The following is an 11,553-nucleotide window of genomic DNA, read 5'->3' as shown; positions in this document are numbered from 1 at the left end:
ACAAGGTTGTGGGGTCATGGCTTGCAGCATTTAAACCATCTCCGATACTTAAGTTAACTGACATCAGAACAGAATAGTAAACATTAAGCACTGCTTAATCCAAATTGAAAAAAAAATATGAAAAAACACTGTGAAAGTGTCTGTGAACAATACTACAGCAGCCTACTAATGCTGTGGCTTTAATATGCACAATGTCCCAAAAGAAATTCAAAAAGTTCAGTCCCTTGAGGTTAAGCTTCCAAAACACAGCCCCCTCATGTTCAAACAAAGACAGAAAATAATCTGTCCTTTTGCACAACATACAATTGTCTTTACTGAGAGGTCTGAAGTCTTCCAAACAAATTCTGAACTTTAGGAGACATTTTGTGTTGGTCAAGTTGCATGAAGATTTTTTGAAACACTTCAAATGTGAAGCGCAGAGGCTTCGGATAAGCCAGGTTGAGGGCATATATCAAACCCAGAAGCAGAGCACATGCTGAGGCAACTGAAGTCAGGTCATGCAACACCTCCACTCCCTCAATGACAATGCCAATGTCTTCTGGGGATTCTTTCAATCCCTCTCCCTCCTTCCGAATCACAAACACTGCCAGGGTGAGTTGTTTGAGTTCCATCTGGGCATCATCTCCACAGCTGCCCTGTAGTAAGATAAACCATATGTTAAACTTGAAGACTGTAACTAATCTGTCAATTGAAAAATAAAAGCCTTATAAATGCAAGCATTAAGTATAAGTGTACAGCTTGTGAACTGAAGAGAATCGTTTATGGCATCTGAAATATCCTTGATAAATTTTACAAGTTCAAAGTTGCATTAAAAATTGAATAACTCAAAGGGTGATTTTTAAGGTTTTAGAAAAGATAATGCAAGCATGTAACTTTATATGTGTTTTTTCATATTGCAGGCTTTAGCTTAAACAAATTCATAGATTATACATCAAAGCAGAATAGTAATCCAAGCCAATGGTCATCTTAGGTTGGAAATCAACACAAAATGCATATTTCTGTTGCTTATCAGATATTTTGGAGCTGGTATGAAAATAGCATGACTAAAACATTCTTATTAACTTGTTTGTTATATTGGTGAACAGGAAATGAAGTTGATAGTGAAGTTAGATAATGGTCTTTGCTGAATAGCAAAGCACACCTCTGTTGGATTTAAGCAGGACATAACCATGTTAAATTTACAATTCTGACACCAAATCTGCCTGATGTATTAAAACAGATGTTTAAATATAGAAAAGCCAGGCCAGAAATAATTTAAAAAGGTACAAGCAACTGACATTGAATTTTTTAATTTTCCTGAATGGGTTAAGATGCGGCTTCAAACCTTTAAAAGAAACTTACACAGTATTCCTTAATAAGGTCTTCTGGATCCTCTCCAAGAAAGGTGATGAGCCCTTTCAGAACACATTCCCTTCGAATCCCAATGTCCTCCACCTGGAGAAAATTTATTGTTATCAATATTCCATATCTCTGACAAGATTTCTGATGTAACAGTAATATATTTGGGCTGCTCACAACAGCAAAGGACTAACAAATACCATAATGTGAAGCCCACATGTCAACCGGGCTTTAATAGTGCTCTTCAAAATTACGCAAATTCCACCTCTGCCACATTTATGCTTCAAGTCTCAATTTGTGAAACTAGACTATATTGTTGAGGTTAAGGCTTTTTCTTAGCACAATCTACTAGGACTAATGAATATCATTTGTTGTTTGTATTTTATCTTGCAGCATAAAATTGATACAAGTCTAACATTTAAAAAATTTTAATTTTAAAATAAGCTCAAAAAAATGTACCAAATAGCACTAGTTTCTGGCAAGTTGGACAGAAAGGTGTATTTTATGAAATTCATGAATGAACCACAATACAGACTAACTAAATCCACTAAAAATACATAAGACAGTTAAACTTGCTTTTCTTTGAGTGATATCACCTTTGCACAAAGTGTATCAAGTATTAATAATTAAAACAAAAAGTCTGAAAGTAACTAGAGACTTTAACCTCTTTGTTTTAAATTAAAAATGGTAAATGTCCCCCAGTGTTCCTATCAGTGATATCCATACCTCATCATAGGTTCTCATGATTCCAGCTATTTTTGCACGTGTTGCTCCTCCCTTGGCTTTGATGACTTTAATCAGCTGACTTGAGAGCCTGTCCAACTGGGCAAAGAAAGTCTGCTCAAGGGGAAGAGCCATGAGTCTCAGGAACTCCGCATTAATCTGAGAAACAAAATAAAACTTATTTTGTATGTTACAAAATGACTTAAAGTAAATACTGACCAATCATTCCAAAATCTAAGTAAAAATCCTCAGTCTGCATTACTACCTCTTTCTGTTGGAACAGGGCAGGCCATCTGTCCTTGAAATCCTCTATGCCAGGTTCTTCATTCACCACCTCCTGACGCCTGTAGGCAAAGGTATGAGCCATTTTGTCCGCAATGACCTTGTCATTGTTCCTCCTTTTGATTGCTGTCAAGAGTTCAATTCTCTCTTTTTCCATACTTTCTTGTGTTTCTCCCACTGGAAAGGAAGGATAGAAATTGGCTTCAGCTCGTCTTGGCTTCTTTATTTTTGCAGCGGGAAACACTGAAGTACTGGCTTTGGATTTAAGCGCGTTAACAGACAATTCTGGACATCCCTGAAACTTGAGTAGAGTCCTGTAGTTTCCCATTTTGTACTTCAGCCTTTGTTTCCAACCATAGCAACCATTGAATGAACCAGGCTCTTTTAAACATGGATGTTTTTTAATCAAGGCCTCTGCAACTACACAGAACTGTGCGTCCTCTGGATAGGCTCTGTATCTGTAGATCTCTTCTACTAATCTATTTAGGATGTCAGTCTTCATTCGTGGGGTGACTGTCAATATTTTGTTGTTTGCCTGATACTCAGAATTCCCCTTCTGTAGCTGACGTTCAGTGTCATACGAAAACATGGGAATGGGAAAGATGGCTGGCCATTGTTGGGTTCGCGATGAGAAGGATTCAGGGGAGGAGAGGAGTATAGTGTCATTTGAAGCTAAAGAACTGCTGTCATCTGAGTGAACTGCAGAAGAAGATGGAGCTGTTTCAATGACATCAACAAAAGGTTGAACTGCTTCTTCTTGAATCACCTTGACTGTTCCCAAGTCCTCAAGGTCAGAAGTTGAGCTGAGGTTGAAGAAGTCATTACCAAAGTCTTTGTCCATATATTGCAGTCTGATGTTGGTCTTTAAACCAAAGGTATCCTTCACCTTGCTGAGAAGATCATCCAGAGAATCTGGTATGCCATTTGGAAGAGTCAGTTTTTCAGTGTTGCTCTCTCCTAGAATCACCTTCAGTCTTGCAGGTTTTGAACTTGCCATGGCAATCTGAAAAAAGGGCATAAAGACAGTTAAGTGATGAAGGCCGCTATTTAAATTCTTCACAATATATGACATATATTAGTTGAATGTTAGGACATTTGCTTATAGAGGGGAAGACAAAATAAAAGGTAGTTTCAGCCATAAAGAAAAAATAAAATCTAACATGCATTACATTTTTTGTACAATCTTATATTACCATAAAACGTGGACATATCTTTTCACTGTCACAAGACGCATTCCTCGAATTTTGTAGTCTACCAGCGGGTACACATCCGTTAGGTCTTGTAGCTCAACGAGTTTCAGTTCTTTGTCTAACGATGTTTTGAGATTGTAAGATCTGTAATGCTCAAGATACCACCCCTCAAGTTTTCTGACCAGAAAGAATAGCTGGTTTGCCAGGATCACCATTTGGATGATTTCAATGAACTCTGGTAATCCTCCCAATGAGCCATGGATCAAGATCATCCCGCATCTATACTTCAGTCCATTAAATGTTGCACTTTTAGTCATGCATACTGTGGCCAGATTTGAAAACTTCTGTTTGAGAGCATTTACGATTCCCTTATCAAGAACATCAGTTGTTACTGTGAAAACATTTGTAACTTCCAAATGAGGTTTTGTAAAACCACATAAATGCAAATGATGTGCCATCTGATACTGGTGTCTGTCTGCAAGAGTACAGAGGACATTTTTAAAGCACTTGATATTTCTTGCAACTCTTTTAAAAAAACTATGCTTAGCTTCAAAGCGCATGGACCATAAGGCTACTAAAGGACCAAACTGGCGAATCAACTGTGGGTAATGTTCCAAGAAATGGTGTTTTGGTTTAAGGTCACAATTAGGAAAAACCTCCTGGAATTGTGCTCTGTGTTCTGAGATCTTAAAGTCAAGGTAGGCAATAGAGTCCTCTGTGTGCATGGGACAGACAACAAGATCAACAATGTCCCTTAAGTCTGTTAAGATATGCCAAGCTGGCTCCTCATATTGCACTCTGTGTCCAATCAACAAAGGTAAGAATCTGAGCAAACTCCAATTCTCATGTGCATTACCCCCAACACTTTTTTTGGCTTCAAAATGGAGGGAAATTTGTTGAGGTCGATTAGTTCTATCAGTACCCTTAAAGTTGAAAGACGCTATTGCGTCATTCAGTGATGCCAAAGTGAAATACTTTTTCTTAATCAAAACACCCAGACACTTAGCTAGTTCAAAAGGAACAACTCCTTCAAACAGGTCATGTACAATGTCTGGAGGAAGACCTGTGGTAATGTCAAAATACAACAAATGCGATAAAATGGAAGCTGATTTTACACCCCGATAACTTGGCAATTCATGTTCCTCGATACTTTTTAAGCAATCTGCATGAATGCTTTTGGTTCTCAAGGTAAATGCACCAGTTTTAACCTCTGTAGTTTGAATGTCTGTTTTAACTGCAAGACAAAACCTACATATGTATGACCCTGTGAAGTTTTCTACAAAGCCACCAATACTGTGGGCAGCAAGATTATCTGCAACCACGCACTGAACTGTGCCTTTTACAGCTCTCCCCAACTTTGAGACAAAGACCCCTTTTTGTTCCAAAATCACAAGCTCATTAAGTAAAGGTTCTAAAACTTTCTCGTAACCATAGCACTTCAAATCATTTGTTTTGATTAAAGCAGCCAGGTAAATGGAAGACAAGTTGGAATTATACCCCTGTGGTAAATTTCCAAGAATCCAGTATAAACCACAAATTTTATGTTTCCGTTTAGATGTCCCGAGAGGGTTGCATATTTCGAAATCGTCTATATATAATACTAATGAAATGCTCTCCTCCTTACTCAAAAGCTCATTTTCACTGAAAAATGACCCATCGTAGAAAGACCTATATGCATGAACACTCCTTTGTGGTACTTTATTAAGACTATTTAAGTTATCAGTCTGATCCAAGATAACCTCACAATCCAGAACTTGCTGCAAAGACTTTAGGATTGATACATATTGGAATGACTTTCTATTTTTTTTATCAAGAATATATTCTTCAGGTTCTACCACTTTAAAATGTCTTTTATAGAATTTTTTTCGTCTCCAAGCACTAGAAAGGGAGCCTTTCTCTCCTATTGCTTTTTTTACAGGGTTTGTTTCACAGAGGGACTTGGCAAGGTTTTCAACAACTGATGGGTCAAACTGGCAAAGATGATTGTGTAGTATTTGGGTTATAGTTCTACATGTAACAGGCAGGGACAAAGAACCAATTAAATAGTTTAACTCCTGCAATAGATCATCAATAGCTGCATTTGAAACAAGATAAGTGCTTTCTAACTTTAGAAGAACTGATGCAAGTTTAAGTTCAATATCTCTCTCTAAGTTTTCAGAATCATTCCTGTTAAATGTGGGATTTGGATTAGCTTGTACAGTACTGTCCTGATCAAAAATGTCAGTGCCAAAACTAGCACACAATTCTTCACCACAGTCTAATTGTTTTTTTTCAGTAATCCCAGTCTTCAATGTATTGTTAGCATCAGAATGTTTTCTGTATTTATGACTTTTGTAGTTCTCGTAATTATTTGTTTGATAAACACAGTCCTGAAACACACATGTGACTGTTTCCTTATTCTTGAGATGTTGAAATATATGCTGAAAAAAATCTCTCTCCGTGGAAAGTTGATTAGAATCACAAATGGGGCATTTGAATGTGGTTAAGTCATTGTTAACTGTTTGGTGGACTGGATGATGTCTTGATAAATGGTTCAGTAAAGCATTCCAGGTCTTGAATCTACATGCGCAACTTAAATATGTGCATGGATATGAATAGCCCCGTCCATAATGCCTGTGGTTTAGTTTGTAGTGCTTGAGCAATTCAGATCTTCTGGAAAACAAGCTCTCGCAGTCTTTGCATCTCCACATGAAGTGAAACACTAGAAGGATAAGAGAGGAACTGTGTTACATGTATGTTGCCAAATCTGAAGGCAAGGAAGATTAAACAAATATGGATGCAGAGTCAATTTTGAGTACTGTTACAATCTTACCCCCATGCAATACTTGAGATCTGTTTGGTAAAATATAGATTCTGAATGCATTTTTAACCATAATTATTACAGTATGTTTTTAATACCCTAGAAAAACATTCTCTATATTAATAAATGTCATATTGTTAGTATTGCAAATATTTTAGGCAAAATTGCACATCTCTTAAATTGTCCTTCTCAATTGCATATTCCTTAGGATGGGATTAAACTTTAAAGTCTACCAAAGTATTTTTAGGTTGTAATTTTGCCCTGGTTGTACAGTATGTTTCTCTTAATTCTCTGTGTGTGCATATTTAAAAACACACATTGGTATATGTATGTTTGTGTAAACATACATATACCAATGTATGTTTACACAAACATTGCAATGTAATTGTTGCAATGTAATTTTCCCTATGAGGGACAAAAAATGACATTGCCTTTCTATTTTTATGTCTGTCCACTCTTTAGTGTTAGAAATTAAAATAATGTTAGATATTGGTGGGAAAACAAAAAGTTGTTTAACTATAATTAATTCTTAACAGCTTAATCAAAAGTGGGGTTGCAAGGGCAGCTTCCCTCTCCCCAGCCACCTCCCTACCTTTTGGAATCCTAAAGACTTCGCAGCCCAGCTGAGTGACATAGTCCCACTACAATGGCCTCCTCCTGGCAGGCCGTGCCCAGAAAACATCACCAGGGAGGCTTCCAGGAGGCATCTTAATCAGATGCGCGAGCCGCCTCAAATGGCTCCACTGGATGTAGAGGAGCAACAGCTCTAATCTCAGCCTCTCCGAGATGACTGAGCTTCTGACCCCATGTTGAGGGAGAGCTCATCAATCCTTTGGAGGAAATTAATTTCATCTCGTTCTTTGACCACCTATTATTCCTTTTACTTTAAAATGATGTTATTTATCGAACCTATTTTTGAATTAGTTTAGAGTATATGTTTTTCATATTATTAATACAATACAGCATATTAACTAATAACTTAACTTTTTTTTTCTAAATTAGAAGCTTAGTGAAGCAAATATGGCTTACCTTCTATGGTCTGATGATGCTTGGTTCCAGGCCTGGAGAGTGGGAAAGAGAAATTAACTCAAAGTTCCTACAAACATGAATTGCTTATTTTATTTTTTGCTTTTTCTTTTTTAAGAGAAATGACATCTTATGGATTATTAGCGCTGTCAGGATATTATGCGTTTTATATCATGTCGTCAGTAAGCAGCCTGACAATTGGAACAAATGGCTTCCCTGACTGCAGCTCACGGTGACAAGTGACGAGCAGAGCGCAGTTGCGTCACATTAAATTAGTTTTGCGTATAACACTAACACCTCCGTAACTGTACGTTAAGCTTACCCATAAAAAAACAACCTGTCCAGTAGTTCTTGTTATAAAGTCTGGCCACCACTGCAGTGCATTAGCTGCTCCCACACTTTGACCCAGTCTAGCTTCCGACCGGAACACGCCAGCAGTTCTCGGTCCACCAGCACCAGCCCTGAACGTCTCCAGTCTAAATCACATTTCATGTTTTTCACTACATACCCGGCTTCCAGCTATTTAAGTTCTTTAGGGTCAAATAAAAAGTACACACTCAAAATAAACGTTCACTAACTAACAGAGCAGTTAAGTTCAAACATGCCGAATAGCGCGGCAAATTACAACTAGCAAATGTGTTCAAAGCAAATAACTGATGATACTTCAACGTTAAAAACAGTTAACTGTTTCAAATTAAAGGTAGAAAAAGTCATTAATATTTTTACACCGTTTAAATAATATTTTGCCATGGTGTGTAGAATACTTACTGTTTTATTACAATCCGGTGGACAGTCGATGGTCAGAAGAAATGGCGGCTGCACAAGCGGTCGGTACAAGAAGTGGATCTGTCTCGGGCAAAGCTTACGTAATGACGTCAGACGTAAAACTGCATTCAACTTAATTGGTTCACTTCAACTCAAAGTTAACCGTTTGTTTTAGATGAAATGTGTGTCTTTTAAGTTAATTGAACTCATGAAAGTAAGTTGACATAACTAAAGCCAAACAATTAAGTCAGGTTAATGTAAAAAAGGCCATAACATTAACTACAGCCCAAATACACTTTTTAGAGTGCAGAGTAGACTTGAACCAGAAGACGTGAATGGCCTGGTAGGTTGCCACGACAACAAACATCTAATGTGCTATGCCATTTAGTAATCTATAAAGAATGTTCAAGTCTATTCTCTGAGCTACAGGAAGCCAGCATACAGACTTTCAAATTGACGTGATGTGCCCTACTCTCTTAGTTTTAATAAGAACATGAACAGCTGCAGCCGTCTGATTTACTATTTTGGCAGATTTGTGAAGACGCCGCAGTAGTAACCAGTTCAGCTAAAGACGATTGCATCATTGAGTATCTAAAGTTTTTGTTGGAACATTAGTCCTTTAAACCTAGAAATGTTGTTTCTAGGATTAAAATCCTGGTGGTGAAGGCTGACTTTGTAATTGTCTTTATATGCCTGTGAAGTTCAGGGTCTGAATTCATCGTTACACCCAGATTTCAAGTTTTTAGCTGTAATAGTTCAAGCTGCATGCCGATGGGTTACTATCGCTGTTTAGGTCCAAAAACAACTACTTCAACAAGGCATTGTAGTTTTACATTTTAAGAAGTGGCAAAAAGGTTACCGATATTGACGTAGCAATCTCGGCGCGATAAAAGTGATCGAGCTCAACACGTCGATTACACCTGAGACATGTCTATGACTTGTTGAAATGCTAACTTGTAGTAACTGAGTGGTATTGACCTAACATTTAATCTGTGAAGTGAATACCGCTTTCTTTACGAGAATCATTAATATACTTCGTATTTCACTTTGACCAATTGGATTTCTTGGCTGAAACTGCCTAATGTATAATTTACAATCATACCGTTTGCTCCCGTACCGCTGCACCAGTGTCGGATTTATTTGGCCGAGACCGATTTGTGATGAGGTGGTGTGCTACATTGCAGTTGCAGCCAATTTGGAGAAGAGGAGGGGATGAGCCCTCCTTTTTATTTATTCAGCTTTAATGTTGAGCAGAACAAGTTGGCTGTGCCCATTTTGTCTGCGTAAGAAAGAGGGCTTCTGTCTGCCTGCCAGAAAGTTAGTTACAAGGGGCCATCTTTAGATTGCAGTCCTCAGAAAATTTTCTAGCTAGGATCTATCGTTCCTTATATCAGAGAGAGAGAGAGAGAGAGAGAGAGAGAGAGAGAGAGAGAAACTGTGAAACAAAACTGTATCTACTCAGGCAGGTTTCCTTCTGGTGGCGTTGCACCGTCGACACGCTGTCTTGTGGTTGAGCGTTGAGGACATGAATCAACCAGTTGCTGCCACTGCAGAAGCTTTCCCCCTGCGTACGGCCGTGAATCAAGACGTGGACCTAACTCACAAAACTGCGCCATTACTGCGGGACTTTTCAGTGGCTTCTGGTGCTGTAATTATGCAACAGCGCACTAAGAGAGGAATCACTTCCTCAAGCGAACCCTTATCGTCTTACACAGCGGCAGTGTGCGTCTTGTTATATAGTGTACCATGTTGTTTCTTTTCAGGCAATGCTGCACTGGCCTTTTCAAACATGTGCCTTGATTTGATGTGCGCAGTACGTGGCCATAACTCCATAATTCATAGACATATGCACTCTTCCCTTTTGAAATCTATCCATAATTGATTCTAGTAGGGTGGGGGGAAGGGGGTTGCTGGCTGTCTCCGCGGCTCACTTTTTTGTGTGTGTTTCGGTGTGTGTGTGTATGAGTGCTTTTGAGATTCTGGGTGTGTACACTTATGTGAAAAAGCGACTTGAAAGAGGCTGGAGAACGACTTCTAATGTGAGAAAAGAGCATGGCGCAGTGCAGTGTAAAGTGCAGTCACTCTCTCTGTCTCCCTCTCTCTTTTTCAAATACCTCCCTCATGGGCTTCTCAGGGAAACAAAGGAGCTTTAGTCACCTCTCTCTCTCTCCTCCTGCTCATTTTCTCCCTCCTTCTCCTGCTTGCTCTCTCCTCTGTCTTTTTTGCCTTTTTTTTTTTTTTCCAGTTATCTGCTGTTGCTGTTTTGCGCTAAAGCTAATATCTGTCCTCCGTCGGTGGTTTTGGACCCATGAAGCTGGACTAGATGGAATTGCTGATGCATTCATTTGGTCTCTTGATTAGAGTTAGTACTTTTTTTACACAGTGGAACGCTATGAACAAACGCGCATTCGCTGACCACCAAAGGCCCAGAGTCAGCAATGCGACTCGGGCTTTTACGCAGCTTTGCAACTCACTGGTGTTTGGTCATACGTTGCGTAATGCTAGTGAGTAATGGCTGTTTAAGTAAGATGACTTTAAAGACTTGGTGTCACTGAAGTGATTACATTTGCAAAAACTGAAACTTTAGGAAAAACTTTGAAAATGTGGCGTAACAGATAGCCAATTAAAGTGATATAAATGCCGCCTTTACAACGATGAAAATTCCAATCCATATTTATGGCATTCGAACACAGAAACACAAACAATATTGGAAAACAAGAGTCCAAGAACGTCTATGAAAACATAAAGTTAAATCTGGCATCTGGCATCTGCTGGTACAGTAACGCTATACCGGCAGTAAAAGAGAATGCTGGTGATGAGGTTTTCTGTGCAGAACCTCATCTGCACCCACTGTTTTTCTCCTGTAATAGGTACCAGTGTCTTATTTTCTATTCAAAAGGTAGAAAAAAAGGAATAAGAATATCTGGGTATGAATCAGTATTTGGTGACTCCTACAGGGGCTGAGTTGTTTATCACAGGCACTTGGTGAAATTTAATGTGCGTAGCTGCACGACCACCAACAATGATGCAATATCTTACTAAGATTGCTGCCTGTTCTTAGAGCCCATAGCCTAAAAATGAGATCAACTTGGTCAGTCTTGTTGACCATGCCATGTTGGTGCATTTGGACCTCAACTAGCATGCCTCCATAACAACAGAACCATAATAATAAACCACTCCGATGTTGCAAAGGAAGTTTATAATACTTCTTTTTTTTCCCCGGGCAGTGTGTTCATCCAATGAAATTCATCCAATTTGACCCTGAACTTTGTATGGTACCCTATGCCGGGTGCAAAAACGCTAATTGAACAAATGCACATTACAGTTTCACATAATACTTAATCGGGTATTCTGTGCATACAACATTGTTGGCCTTTTTTTTCAGTGGGGATATGCGCTGTTCAAAAAGAATGTATAAACTTAAAAATT

General features: G+C 38.6%; 1 protein-coding gene across 1 annotated transcript; it reads right to left on the bottom strand.

Moving 5' to 3' along the window:
* Nucleotides 1-311: 311 nt before the first annotated feature.
* On the bottom strand, nt 312-3,054 carry LOC148157975 (uncharacterized). The gene is made up of 4 exons (XM_088008240.1): nt 2,327-3,054; nt 2,065-2,220; nt 1,342-1,434; nt 312-635 (listed from the first exon to the last, which is right to left on the bottom strand). The coding sequence occupies exons 1-4, from the start codon at nt 2,930-2,932 to the stop codon at nt 312-314; spliced, it is 1,179 nt and encodes a 392-aa protein (XP_087864366.1). The 5' UTR covers nt 2,933-3,054.
* Nucleotides 3,055-11,553: the final 8,499 nt, after the last annotated feature.

This window comes from Poecilia mexicana, unplaced genomic scaffold (genome assembly GCF_051168715.1).
Source record: "Poecilia mexicana isolate PSO_F unplaced genomic scaffold, ASM5116871v1 scaffold_8, whole genome shotgun sequence".
Classification (NCBI taxonomy): domain Eukaryota; kingdom Metazoa; phylum Chordata; class Actinopteri; order Cyprinodontiformes; family Poeciliidae; genus Poecilia; species Poecilia mexicana.
This window is presented reverse-complemented; position numbering and strand designations above follow the sequence as displayed.

Bases quoted from the DNA above. Each gene is read 5' to 3' on its own strand.
- LOC148157975 (XM_088008240.1), bottom strand. From the start codon at position 2,932: ATGTTTTCGTATGACACTGAACGTCAGCTACAGAAGGGGAATTCTGAG. The intron at 2,221-2,326 runs GTAGTAATGCAG...TTTGTTTCTCAG, and splicing joins CCCTGTTCCAACAGAAAGAG to ATTAATGCGGAGTTCCTGAG. The intron at 636-1,341 runs GTAAGTTTCTTT...ATCTTACTACAG, and splicing joins ACCTTATTAAGGAATACTGT to GGCAGCTGTGGAGATGATGC.